Source organism: Harpia harpyja, chromosome 5 (assembly GCF_026419915.1).
Source record: "Harpia harpyja isolate bHarHar1 chromosome 5, bHarHar1 primary haplotype, whole genome shotgun sequence".
Taxonomy (NCBI): domain Eukaryota; kingdom Metazoa; phylum Chordata; class Aves; order Accipitriformes; family Accipitridae; genus Harpia; species Harpia harpyja.
In genome coordinates this window covers 51,362,575-51,377,129 of record NC_068944.1, presented here as the reverse complement: position 1 = coordinate 51,377,129, position 14,555 = coordinate 51,362,575, and the positions used below count along the sequence as shown (strand labels likewise).

Genomic DNA, 14,555 nt, shown 5'->3' with positions numbered 1-14,555 from the left:
AAACAGTCCAAGAAAAGGGAAGCATACCAGAGGGCAGGGTCAGCTCTGATTAAGGGACTTTTAGTTTATACTTTGCTATAAAACAACTGTACTGCATCTGGGCTGGAGCTGTCCACGAAGATAGTTTAATGTTACTTGTGAACTTGTCCTGCACCCAGACTTCCTTTTTAATTCACATAGATCTAGCCCCAAGCAGCAAAGTGTGCATGCAAACTTGATGGCATATGAGCATTCTCACGTACAAGAAAAAGTTGCTTCATTGATCAGATCCAGCTTACAGCCCTAAAGTTGGCCTAAATGGTAAATTTGTAGGCTAGAACTGAGCTGAAGACATTCAGCTTTGTCTTCCATCGAGTTAGTTGGAGTTTCCATTAGAGTAAGCATACTTGATTAAATTAGTCCAGGTAAGAGGCAAGGTGGAGAAGAGAAGTAATTCTTAGGTATTAGCTAAATTAAAAAAAAAAAAAAATTCTTACTTGAAGTTTTATTTTGAAGTAAAATCCTAGTGAAATGAGGTACACTGACTTCATTATTAATACTGCAGTTCTTAATGATCCTATCTTTTCAACAGATTTAAATATGAGAGAAACAAATTTACTGAGCTCCCAGCTCTATTGGTAGTATAATAGGAGGCTGAGAAGTACATCCATCTTCTTGGCTTCTAGCACTGCTGCTGCTTCCCCTTGCCCTTCTGTAATCCTAACTTTAGCTTCAACTGTGTTCATAATTTTTTTTGCTGAAGTTTATACTGTTAGATACGCTGTATGTCTGTTTATACACTTGAAGTACTCCTTCCTTTTTCTTCCTACATAAGAACCACAATGAACTGCAAGATGACTCCAGCAATCTTCCTAGCAGACTTCTGTTGACTGAGTTTAGATCGTTGGTTGTCAGCCATCCGAGACAGAACAGTCAGCTTACTGGAAATACCAGCTATGGGGGAAAGAAAAATTTCAAAATGTTCAAAAAGGTTAGTGTGTATTTGAAATGCTCACAAGATGGCACTATTTAAAAATACTAAAAAGTGTATTGCCTTAAGATTGTGAAAATATGTAATGAAAGATTTTCTTTTTTAAACTGATAGTAACTACAGAAAAAAACAATTTAAATACCATATTATACTGTTAACAAATATTTTGCTAAATTGACTGAAGAAGTACCAGGCTGACAAAGGCTGTTTGTGCTAGATTATTTAAATATACTTGTACTCTCTATTCCAAGCTGTTACTTAGAATAAGTTGTTAAGTGATGTCTACCATAACTTCCGGTTGTACCTCCAAAAGCTAGCAATTTGACTTCTCCAAAGACCTACGTATAAAGCATATGCTGATTCAGAATCTTGCATTTTATCTACTAAATCTTAGATTTCTAAATAGAACTAAATCTAGTATCTTATAAAAGTAAGGTTATTGCTTGCTTGGGTCCTGAAGATAATTTCAAGAAGATTCTGTGTTCAATGTAAAAATACCACTTCATATTAAAAATAAAAAATATATATATGGTATAAGATTACTAGAAATGGATTTCAGTAAAATATTATGTAGAGAGCGTGAATCACATAATGCAACTTCCAGCTTTCTGGGAGTATACTCTCAGATAACATTTTAAATTTCTGATAGTATCTTTTCCACCATTTTGTGATAGATGCTTATGCATTCTGATGATAAAATAGTATTATCAGTAAAAATCAGTTCATAATGTTTTCAAACTCCTTTTAATGTACTGTTAGATTTATTTAGCATGTGTAACTTGTCAGATTTTTTTTGTTTTGTTTTGGTAAAAGGAGGGAGTTAATAGCTCTCTTTAAATTTTTTTTTTTCACTTCAATGTCTTAAATATGATCTTTGACAAATGTTATTCAAAGATAGCACTTTCTTCTGTGCTATCTGAATAGACTTTCTGAATTTGTTAAAACAGACCTTTTACTTGCAGTGTGCTTACCTTGTATTGTAATTGTAAGAATTTATTGTCTGATAGGTAGCTTATCCAGGGGCGGGACAACTTCCATACATTATTGGAGGATCAGATTTGATTGCTCACCATGCTAAAAAGAATTCAGAGCTAGAAGACTGGTTAAGGCAAGAAATGGAGGTAAGGAATTATTTCTTAAAGATGATCAAACAAAAGCTTGACTTACGTAAGTGGTCATACCAACCTGTGGTCATTACTGAAATACTTCAGAATTTTATTTTTAAAATAAAAGCTCAGCCAATTAGCTGTCCACATATGCTCATAGGAACATACACATTAGCAAAGTTACTGAAAGTCAGAGGTCAGTGGTAAGGCTCATCTTTTTGCTGAGTATTTGAATTCATTTTACATGCAACATTTATATAATCAGAAGTATTGATTTAAAACAAAATCGATAACCTAAAAGAGAATGATTTTTTTCTTTTTAAATAAGCAAAATAACCATTATGGAAACTTGTGACTTCTAAAAATGTGACAGGGAGCTAGGAGAACTTCGATATGGTAAGCTGTGTTCAAATTGTTTGTTACACAGTACAATTGATATTCTACTCTTGAACAGAACAGAAAATACCTGAGTAAAATTCTGTTGGAGTATACTGAAGAGATACAGTAAGAATAAATTAAATGTTTTTTTCTATTGTAAAAATCTTCACCTTTGTATGTAAAAGTTTTAAACAATATTATATTTTATCACAGCAGTTCTCTAGCACTTTCATTTGCCAATAGTTTCTTTAAAAATACTTGCTGATGGGTCATACTATGTTTCCACAGCCTGATCAAGACCCCATTACTTCAACACTTTATCTTCTTTGTTTTTTAATCCCTGGGTATAGATAACGCTAATTAAAATTCCCTTTACACACCAATAATCAGATAAAAATCTCCCTATTCCTATAATGATGCTTAAAAAACAAAAAGCATATTTCTGACCAAAATTGATATCTTGCACAAACTAATCCATTCCATTAGTTGGTAGCAGTAGCCAAACTTGAGTAGTGAAATATATTATCTAATGTGAATAAGCACTGAATGGAGTACTTAAAGAAAACTTATTTCTTCAGGAAAAGCTGTGTTAGTGCAGGAATATATTGTTCTTCGTCATTGTTCATTAGCTTCATCCTTAACATCAAATATTGAATAAACTTACTTTCTCAGGAACAGAACCGACATGCAAGAGAAGAATCGCTTGCTGATGATCTCTTTAGGTAAGTTTTATGTTTGTACTTAGAAAATGTGTATTTTTTGCGTCACATCTTTTTTTTGGACAAATTCCAATTTTTGGAAAAGACTACTTTGACGATTCTTTTCAAAATTCCATGTATTCCCATGTATGGAATATACCCAAAATGACTCAACTTCTCTCAAATTTTTTATGCCTTAAACTTTCAATTTCATTCAGACTTGCTACAATTTTTTAATAACAGTCTCAAACAAAAGTTTTGCTATTTCCTGGCTCATATGCACAAGCTTGATTGTTCACAAGCTCCAGAAGAGATTCTGGGGTCAGGCTTTTCAACATTAGTGTTTGCTAGAGCCTAATGAAGTTTTTTGATCTTACAATTAAGTCAGTCATCCGAACTGCGAAGAAGAAGTGATGGGGTTTGCCACTTTTTCATTCTGGCCATGGCACTTCTCTGTCCCTGTGCCGAGTCACTTGAGGGAGCTAAAGCAACAGAATACTACTTCTGTGAAAAAGTGTTTGGCAGGACTTCTTTCTTTTTTTTTGATCTTTGAAGTAGTGATGCCCAGAATTTAAAACAAAAATTAAAAAAAACCCAAACAAACCACAAACCTAAGTAAATCCTTCAGTATGGCCCTTCAAGTGTCCCTTATCTTTGAGACCTTAAGCTGCTTTCAAACCCATTCACAGTGAAAGAGCTCATACCTTTTTTTTTTTTTTTTTTTTTACTTGTTAGAAACTTCCTCAATGCCTTAACCATCTTTCCAGTTTTCAGACTGAGGCGGCATTTTCACACTGATCATTCTATGCTCTTGACAGTGTAGTGAAGTCATTAATTCTGTCTTAATCAGTGCTTATGTCACAGGAGTTTGAGAGATTTCTTTGGTAGGTCCAGGTTCACCTTGGCTGTTTGCCATTGCTTTTTGCCATAACTCATTACATTTGCCACTAAAACACAGCCCATTTCAGCAGTTTTCTTTCAATAACTTCAACAATTTCAGTTGTCTACCACTTTCCCTAATCTCTCTTTTAAAGAGAGAATCGTCCTATTCAATTGATATCCTGTCCAGTTACTTTCAGCTGCAATCCTAATTTAACAATAACCACTTTCTAATTAAAAAAAGTTCTTAGCCAAGTTTCATCCAGTTTTTACACCTGCAATACAGCCTTTAAATATATGTCAATTATGAAGACATGTATAAAAACATGTTGCAGCTTGATTGCTGTGCTGGAATATTAACTGGTTCAAAATATGTTGATTAATTTTCAGCCTTTCAAAACACAGCAGTGGAAACTTAGATAATTCACATGCATTCATGCTTAGAAAAGTTCTTACCTCAACTCCAATTTATTTAGGATAGTTGTACTTAAAGAAATTTCCACAGTCAAAAATACTAAAACACACAATTTAATGTTTAGCAGTTTGTAACCTACTTTTAATTTTGTCCTTAATCCTGAGTAAAACTACTTGGCATAATGCTAATGTTAAGAGCTGCAATTTCCAATGGAAATTGCATTTGAAGATGCCATTAGAAAGAATCATGCACTACTCCCAAGGTAAAGGTGAGCTAGAAGGAAAAGCTGTGCCCTCAACTACAGCTGAGTACATACTGAGATAGAGGGGGAAGGGAAGGCATATCATACTATCTGCTAAGACTGCAGATAAATGGATTATGTTCAGTAATAGCCCTTTGTATCCTTCGCTCCCTGTTCCCAGCAAGGTCTTTTGTTTCTTTGTGCGTTCACTCACAGTTGTGGAATCCCTGTAGTCCTTTTTCCATTTCAGGCTGAAGGCACTGTACGGTTTCCTTTCTCTGATAATGTTGTTTGATTTCTTTCTGTCTGGGAAACATCATCCAGGCTTCATTTAACATGGAAAATGGCTGGAGGTGAGGTGGGGGAGACTACTGAAAAAGGTGTTTATGACTGTCAGTGGCAGCATCTCCATAGAAAGTCACAGACAGTGTTGAAGCTGTTGGTGTCCTGATGGCAGGTTTCCATCATGTATCATTCCCTTCTCCTATCTGCTATCTTTCCCCCCGTCTTCCTCCTCCCACCACCCCCCAAATAGGATTTGGTGTCCAGGACATACTTAAATGTTAGAACTAATGTGTTACAATGCTATAGCAATGAATTCAAAGAAATACTTTGAGATTTTATATAAGGATCTCATTTTGTTTAGCAAAGATTTCATTATTTTCTTAATTTTTATGTGAAGGAACAAGCAACCAATGTTTGACTTCTCACCTGCCGTGTGTTTGACAAACACTAAAAATTGTGCATTTTGGTAGAAAAATGTGTATGGTAAAGAAGGATGTTTTTGTCCAAATTACTATCAAAGAAACATGATACCGCATATCAGCATGTGTAAGAGCATTCAGAAAGTCTTACTGCATTAACAGTTTGCTCTGTTCATTAACAGTTAATAATAGAACATTTCTTTCAAAGGTTACACATTTCATTTTTGCCAGAAATCTGACTTGTATAGCAACAGCAGTGACTTCTAATACCTATCTAGTTACGTGGTGATGTAACCTGGCTCACAAGTTGTCACATTTTCCTGTCTAAGCAAAAAAAAGTCTTGATGAACGAGAGCAGAATTTGTGGAAGTAAAACTGCCTGATCATTCAGTTGTGTCCATAAGTTATTCATACATGAATACAAAACACATCAGAATTTCAAAGAAGTGACACAGGATTTTGGGAGATGAAACACAAATGGAGAGAAAGAGAAGGCCAAGGGATAGCAGTGTCAAGCAGAGACAAACTATAAGCATATTGCAGTAGATCAGGTAACTATTTAGTATATCCAGAAAGTACATCTAAATTACTGAAAATCAATCAGAAGCTGTATAAAGGGGAAGGTAAGGCAAGGAACTGCTTTATGTGGGAGTGGGAAGCAGCAGAAGGGTTTTGTCTGAATGAGTTGTGGCCAAATATTGTCATTGCTGTGAATACACAGTACCCCTTTCCCCTCCCCTGTTGTTGTGGTGGTTTTTTAGTAAGGACCTTAATGTTGGGACATTAAAGGCTTGGAAAAACTTGTTCATGCATCAGATTTAAAGATTTTTAAGTAGCTAGGAAGTCAGTCAAAATTTTAGTAAAGGTTATCCCTAGTTCATGCACAGGTTCTAGCTTCAGTCAAATTGTAGCAATGTAGTTAACTATAGAAGTGCAGTTGGAAAGGACTGAACACTGACCAATCCCTTGTTATGAATATATAATAAAGCTATTTACATAACATTAACTTTGAATATCATAAAGTTTTCATTATTTGTGACAAATTTTCTTTTTTGTTGCAGGTATGATCCTAATGTGAAAAGGAGAAGATAAAATGTGACCTGAATTTACAGTGATTCTCTAGCAAAAACTGCTTTCTGTTCCTTAGGTTTGCTGGTTACAGTGTGTAATATATACCTACATATGAACATTTGAGCTGTCTGTTATTGTAAGACTTGTTTTTAAGTCTTGCTTTTATTAAAGAAAAGTTTCTTTCACTGCCTGGTGCTTAAAGATTGCACATTTTCAAGACCTTTAACATAGTTTGCTTCAGAGTAATGATTGGTAAAATACCATAGATACTTAGGATTTCATTTTAGGCTGTTTATTTCTAGTCTTTGCTTATCAGTACTATTTTGGGAAAAAAAGGAAGCTAGCATCAGGCTTTTTTCTTTTCAGAAAGGCTTTGTTAATTAGATTTTTGTATATTGTTAATTTTGTCTTGAGGTGGAGATTTTTGAAGACTTTATAAACAAGTTATACAAATTTAAAGTTTGCTCTCTGAGTAAACAAGAAGTATTTAATATCAACATGGTCAAGCTTCTTCCTATTTTTGAAGTTGGTGACATCAAATTATTTTTAGTCAGCCACCAATTTTGTGTGATGGCAGATTTGAAATGAATGTTTAAATTCTAAAATTCAGTGATTTTTTTACCCTATTATGTCTTCAAAATTTGTTTTAACAGCCAACAGTTAGACTAGAAGCACTCTTACAAACTCAGAAAAAGATACAAAAAAATTTTGCAGGAGCAACAAGCATTTTAATTTTGGTTTCTTGGGAAGGGAGAGAGAAAATTGCAGTTTCTTTTTCTGCATATTTCGTTTCCTTTGCAAACAGAAGAAAGCTGTGTTTCACTGTTTAAGAACAAAAGATGTATACAGAAAGCCCAAAAGCTGCACGATGAGAACCGTCAGATTATGAGAGTCTGTGTACTTTCCTATAGTATTAAATGAGAAGTTATCCTTGTACATTGCTCAGAAGTGTAAATTCTGATATAATGATGTCTCATACTCTATTTTTATTTGTAACGAGATTCAAGTTAGAGGGGGAGAAGACTGAATTTGATAGCTTCCAGGATTCAAGGACGGCGGGGCAGGGGGAACCCAGCTTTTTTTCTCTTGCCTAAACATATTTTCATTTGCAGCTTTAAATCAGTTTGAATGTCCATTTGTTAAAAGCTACTTCCAAGCCAGAGAAAGTCTTAAAGAGTTACTGCACTCCAATTTGGGATTTTAAATTATTTGACCCACTTCTTTCTCTCATGCCTTTAAATTTTGCAATCACTATGTAAAAATGTGCCCTTCAAAATAATTCCATCATCTGTATCAAGTGAAAGCTATGAAATAGCTACCCATTTTTGGGTTAGGAGAGATCATCTTAGTGATCTGAGAATTTGGATTTGAGGGATTCCCATGGAACTACAGTGAAAAAAGCCTTTCAGACTTTCTGCTCAGCTGTACGAAGCCATCACATACAGAGGAAGATGGACAGTAGCTCCATTGCATGCTGTTTCAAGAGGCAGGATGGTGTGTGAGGAAGTAATCTGGTTGATGTAATTGAATTTAAGTACTCCTTAATAAAACTACTTCCTCTGGCAAGAGCTCAGAACATGCAAGCAAGATGAGCTGAGCTGTTTCAAGCCACTCTGTTGTGTATCAGATTTGAAGAACAGCATTGTGAGATCTGTGGCATCCTCTTGATCCCTTGGTCAGGGATGTCCAGAGTGATACACAAAGTGCAAGACCAATACCTCCGAGTTCAGCAATAGCTGTGAGAGTTTTGGTATTGTAACTTGCATCAGGGCACATCAAATCTTGTCTACCAAATACTTTTCAACCACTGAAGAACGGTTTTAAATACTTGCTGGAGGAGATGTACTGACTGCTGTTTGTTGCACCCTCAGGTGAGTTTTTCTACTGTCACAGTGAGAATCTCCAGGTTTTCCTGTTGAAGACCCAGTGGTCCAACAGGGTAGCTCTTGTAGACTGCTGAGGATGACCTTTTGATTGCTGTTACTAAATTCAAGCAAATAGCTTGGATAGCAGAATATCAATGGACAAGACCCTTCAGAAAGGTTGTGTTTACAGTCGTAAAAAATAGAACTTGTCATTTCACCTTAGAAATTCTCAAAAGATACAATGTACAGGGGCCTTCTATGAGAACGTAAATGCTGAATCCTTTGTTGCTCAGACTGCAGTCTGCTAGGGTTCAAGCAACCCTGGTGGCACATCTGAGACCACTCTTCTATTCACATTATATGACCTGGGGGGCTCTTCAAATCCAGTTCCCCAGGCAGTTGAATTTAGCAGCTTCAATACTTTTAGTTACTTAGTGACCTAAGACTTATGGACTCACCCACCCTGTGACTGGGAGAGCACCCACAAACACTTGGAGATTGATTTATAGGTCTTGAGATGTCTTCTCTGTATCAACACTTCCAACATCATCATCGGATTTCTTTGCAGTCTTTCACAGGCAGCTCTGCTCTTGAGAGGGAAGGGCATTGTGGGGATTCCCACAGTGGTGCCAAGGAAAAAAAAGTCAGGATCAACACTTGGCTAAAGATACACCCAGTGTGTTCCTGGTTTGGGTCCAAATTGAGGGTGTCCAATAGGTGATAGTTTGGTTTCTAATTCAGTTGCATCTGCTGTCTGGTTGATGAGAAGCCTGTAGATTAGCGAACCTGAGCCTTTTGCTGTTCAACATGAAGTTATGCTTGCATTAAGAAAGAAGCTTGGACATCTAAACTTCTACCCCTTACCCATGGCTTGAATTCTAACTCCAAGTTCCTGTAATAAATCCTATTCATAATACTGAAGCTTTCCTTCCATTTTAGCATACTTTTGTCATGATATTCAGCTCCAGACATCAGAGGAAACATGCTTGTTGGCTTACTGGTTTGGGCCTTTTGTTAGTGAAGTTTCTGAGGTAGATGATAAAGGACATGATTACATGATCCAAGTCTTGGGAGCCTGAATATACAATAAACTGTATCCGTATTGCCTTACCCCTGGAACTATTACATTAATGATCTGATGTCTATTTTGTAAAACGTACTGTTGTGGGCTAACCCCAGTAGGCAGCTAAGCGCCATGCAGCTGCTCATGTGCTCCCCCCTGCCGAGCAGGATGGGGTTAGAGAATCAAGGGTAGAAATAGGAAAACTCTGGGTTGTGATAAAGGCAGTTTTATAGGTAAAGCAAAAGCTGTGAGCACAAGCAAGGGCATTAAGTTTGCGTTCTGCAGAACTTTTGCTGCATGCTCCATTTTCATTCTGTGGGGCTTGTGCCCTGTGGTTTCAACATTCAGTTCACCAGTTTTCTGAGAGAACTTGTGTGCTATTGATATTCATCAGAAGGTTAAAAAAAGTTCAGTAACTCAGATGTGACATCTAAGGTTTCTTTCATCTGCCTCAAACCACAATCTGCAAGCATACCCACCTTTTTGACAAAATTATGCTCTTCACCTAAAAATACATCTAAGTAGAAACTTCAGATCTTGTTTCTTGCATTTTTCTGTGTAACACAAAGTTTGTCTGAGGGTTTGTTTGGATTGTTTTTTTTATAGCATGTATTTGTTCACAGTGCTTACAGGAAGAAGATGCACACAATACATAAACTAAATATACTTTTTATTAGCAAGGCTTTTAAAATACAGTCTTGCATTCAGCAGTTTAGCTGAACACAGTTTAAAGCAGATTGAATTAATCCATGCACCAATAAACTAGCAGATGGGTGCTGTATCCCTGCAGGAACAACATGCTTAATTTTCAGTTTAATTCGCACCAGTTTCGGCTGACTTCCCATCTTTCCTTCATCAGCTGGGGAAGCTACTGCCTTTTTTGGCAAGACTACCAAAATGTTCCCACTGTTGAAGTTTGTTTTCTGTTTCTGTCCATTCACATCTGTGAGTCTACCTGTTTTTCTCCTACCCTTACTCTCTATCTTCTCCTAGAATGGGGGAGCTGGTGCAGCAGGGCTGGCCTCTCCCGTGTCATTGCACCAGTTCCTTTATGCTGAAAGTGTGTTTGCAGTCAGCTTCAGTTTCCTCTGCCCACTGACCTCCCCATCGGCTTCCTGCAGAGTGCTAAGCCCCCTTCATTACCTCCAGTCCTGATGCGTCTGAGAGGCTCTATTCCACACGTTTACCAGGAAACATCAGTTTGTAACTGAGACAGTAGCTGAAGTCTCTGCTATAGACCTACCTCTAACCCCCTCCCAGCTCTCCTATTGCCAGTCCATTTTGTACAGGTGATTTCTCAGTCCTTATTCTTACCCTGTCTTTTCTCCCTTCCCATAAAACTAGCCCTTCTCTTGCTGTGTTCCATTTCTTGAATCTAGCTTCAGTCACATTTGGCCACAGCTGGTGTTTGATTCCAAATTCTAATTGTGTTCTGGTATCTCCTTAAAACTTAAGCCAAACGTGGCAAAACCTGAACCGTCTTCCTTACCATTATTCCTCACTCCTCCTCTTACAGTGTTTTGATAACCACTATCACCACATTCCAGTGACATAGTTATAAAAATTGTAGGCAGATCTCCCTAACTAGTGACTTTCCCTGCCACTTGCTTTAGTCTTCTGCCCCAGCTTTGACTATCAGAATCTCTCTCAAGCACGGGCTACAGCACCAGATCCATGCAAACCAACACCTTTTCCTTGTTTCTGAACACTACAGCTCTCTGAATGCCTCTTCCTCCCCAGTTTGTTTTTTCCATTGGCTCGAAGAGTTCCCCACTTCTCCAAACCAAAATAATTGGCTACTACTTGAAACGGTTTTAATATTACTCCTGTAAACTTCAGCCCGTCATCAGTTTTCACACATGAAGATAAAACAAGCTTAGCATGCAAACCTCAGGTAGTTTATCATCTAATCAAAGCTGAGGTTTTGCTCACAAGTTGCTTGCAGCTCCAAAGGAGAATAAATTTCAGCTAACTGCAGATGTTCTGTACACGTTTACATTGCTCATCTAAAAAAAGGGTATACTCCAGCAAAAGCAGAAAGCTGAGGCATGATACAGAAATGACATTTACATATATCTCCAAGTCTGGTTGGATCATGCATGAACAAACATCTAGGTAGATGACTATAAGCCTTTATCTCATTTAGAACTGGAATTCCACAACCAGCATACTAGGCCTAACAGAGAAATGAGCAAGATCGCAGTACTGACTTTCCAAATTGTGCCAGGTAGATGTAAGGTAGCAGGATCAGTTCTTGAACAGCAATAACTGTGTTCACGTAGAAGCTGGTCCTCGAATCCAAACGGTTGAAAAATGAACCATTTCTTTCTCCTCAGAGTATCCCCTGGTACTGTATCAAATCTCTTTGATGGCCTTGTCTCTAGCTTTGTATTGGTGGACAACTATTTTTTTCTTCATAAACGTAGTTAAAAAAGAACCTAAAAATGTCAGGATTCCATAATATTTTGTGAATACATAACAAACCTAGCTGTTCATTTTCTTTATGCTTGTATGTAAGTCTACAGAGGGTGTCCAGGAACAGGAAGCTGAATTTTAGTTTACTGAAACATCCAGTGTAGGCTGACACACTGTCAGTGATCTCAGGATGAAGAGACGGAGGAGGAAAGTGCAAATTAGATTAACTAACTTAGTCGTCTCCAGAACAAGTCATTTCAAAAGGATAGGAGAGCTACAAATATGATGTATAGCCTTTTTCCTGGTTTTGATGAGTAATAGGTTTTAAGAGTTGGCTTAATATACCCTATAAGTAGAAAATTTTTGTTGTTAGAAAATCACCTAGCATGCAGACAGGTGTAATGTGATCTCAAGTTCAGCATTGCTTGAGCTGAAATGTTCTAGTGTCTGCAAAGACAAAGCCATCTTTAAACTAGTGCTTAGCTTCACTATAATTAATAAATTATACTATAAATGCTTTCTTTCCCCATAATCCTTGTTCCTTACACCAAATTCATCCTTAACCTCACAATTCCTTGTGTAATTCAAGCTTCAAAAATTAGCTAAACTGAAACACCCTAAGTGTACCATATTCCCCCAAATACGGTCTTTTTCAGAAAAAGAGCTGTTTATAATTCAATATCCTTGCTTCAAATTTGTGCCCCTTATGTCACCAAAGCTTTCCTTTCTCTGTGAAAGAATGTTTTAGCTTCCATTGTTTCTGCTAAATAGAATCAGGTATTATGATTATTTCAAACAAAGCATGACTTTTCTTTCAGGTTGGGCAAGGGCAAAAAGGGGAAAGTAAATGTCCAAAAAGCTTTTGCATCCAGTTGAGTTACTGTGCTCCCCTCCTGCTCTCACCTTAAAAAATAATCCAGAATGATGACAGAACATTGTTATTGTAAGGTTCTAAAATATTATCTAAATTAAAATGTAACAGTATAAACCTTTTAGCATTTTTTTTGTTCCATAACTTCTTCAAAATTAAGTCATTACTATATGGATGATAATGAAATTGAATAATCCGCTGCCTTTAAGGCATATGTCTGCTACCTCTCACTGTTTAGAAATGTTTGGGAGATAGCACTGTTAAGCATAGATTCCACTATTACATGAAAATACCTGCTTGCTTTCTCAGAAGTAGAAAACATGGTACCAGAGGAACCAAGTCTCGTCTCTTGGCCACCACCTTACTGATCCAGCCCTAGTTACTTGTAGTTCATAGGTATGTGTTGCACTTCAGTGTAACTTCAGTTAATAACCAATTAAAAATATATGGCAACATGTTAGTCTAACAAACAGCTCCAGGACAGAGCTCTGAAGTTGCAGTGTGCAGATCTGACACAGGAGGATGGGAGACCACCAGCCTATCAGCATTGCATGGATTCACTTCAGCACCCATAGGTTTGCAGTTCATATTGCTCAGATTCTTTGCTGCTTTCCTTCCATTGTTCCTCACTGGTCATTGCTTGTTATTAGTGAGGACTCATGAGAAGTTTGCAAATTTTACACCCTTTCTTTCTCTCTCGTGTAGTTGGCCTAAAAATGGCCTTTTCTTCCTTGCAACTGGATATGCAGGTCAGGCCTGCCTCAAAGTTTGAGTCTTAATTTATTGTTTCCTCCAGCTTTGAATAAGTGCTCTGGCTTTCTGGCTCTCGCCTTCTTTTCACAGTTCTTGAGCTGTGAGAGAAAGAAACAGCCACCTCCTTCTACAAAATTAGTATTTTTCATTATGCAACCATCACTCTATGAAATTAATTATTAAAAAAAAGGTGCCTACACTCACCAGGCCAAAAGGAAAGTACAGTATACCCCAACAATTCCCTACATGCTGAGGACTAGGGACCTACAGCTGTGGGACGCACTTTGGTGTCCCTTACTCAATGTGTAGCTATACTCTTTCCATGCATTGACTGGCAAGCCCAGGCTGCTAGCCCAAGGCAATGCAATTTCCTGAGAGAGAGAGAGAAGAATCCGATGTTATTGTCACCACTCTCTCTGGATTACCTGCAGAAAGGATTTCTGTGTTTACTCACTGGGGTAAAACTTAGCCTTACTCTTTTGTGGAAAATGTTTTAAGCAGAAATCAATCATCTACTGGAAACCAAAAGAAAGGCTGTGCTGCTTCCTACTGCCCCATCGGGTACCTTCATTAACAAGCACCCATTGTTAAATAATCACATAGGAGTCAGATTGTTAGGGAAAGCTACTATGACAATTCTTAGTCCCAGTTCAATGCTGGATACTACTTAAAATAATCTTGGCAATAACTTAGCTAGGAGACACATTAAGCATTAAGAACGAAACCCAAACGTAAGAGACATTTTCCCACTAGCCTATGAGAAAATACACAGTATGCGTTAACATACCTTTACAAATTCTGTAAATCCAAATTAAATTCCTTTAGCTAAAAATTACATTCTTCCTGTCTGTATTTTAGTAATAAAGCTTAAGTAGTAAGCATCCTTTTAAAATCTGTAACGTTTAAAAGCTTATCTTTCTCACTGAAAGAAGCAAACAGTCTCCCTTCTGGGAACTATTATAACATACAGGAAATTCAAATGTTTGGGGTTTTTTTTAAATCTGAGAAACAAAGTATTTCCCCAAAAGACAACTATTCAGTGCCAACATCTAATCCACAATAAATGCAGTAAGTATGATACAATGCTTTAGGTAAAACTATCCCTAAGGCAAAGCTTGAATTTTTA

At 37.1% G+C, this 14,555-nt stretch overlaps 1 protein-coding gene across 2 annotated transcripts in view; it reads left to right on the top strand.

The window, feature by feature from the left end:
* NBN (nibrin) overlaps positions 1–7,396 on the top strand; it is a 28,820-nt gene extending 21,424 nt beyond the window's left edge. For both annotated transcript variants that reach the window (XM_052787071.1, XM_052787072.1), the window contains 4 exons: positions 815–970; positions 1,978–2,091; positions 3,127–3,176; positions 6,453–7,396. In XM_052787071.1, the coding sequence (XP_052643031.1) occupies positions 815–970; positions 1,978–2,091; positions 3,127–3,176; positions 6,453–6,483 (351 nt within the window). In that variant the 3' untranslated portion in view covers positions 6,484–7,396. The remainder of the gene's footprint in view (positions 1–814; positions 971–1,977; positions 2,092–3,126; positions 3,177–6,452) is intronic.
* The last annotated feature ends 7,159 nt before the right edge of the window (positions 7,397–14,555 follow it).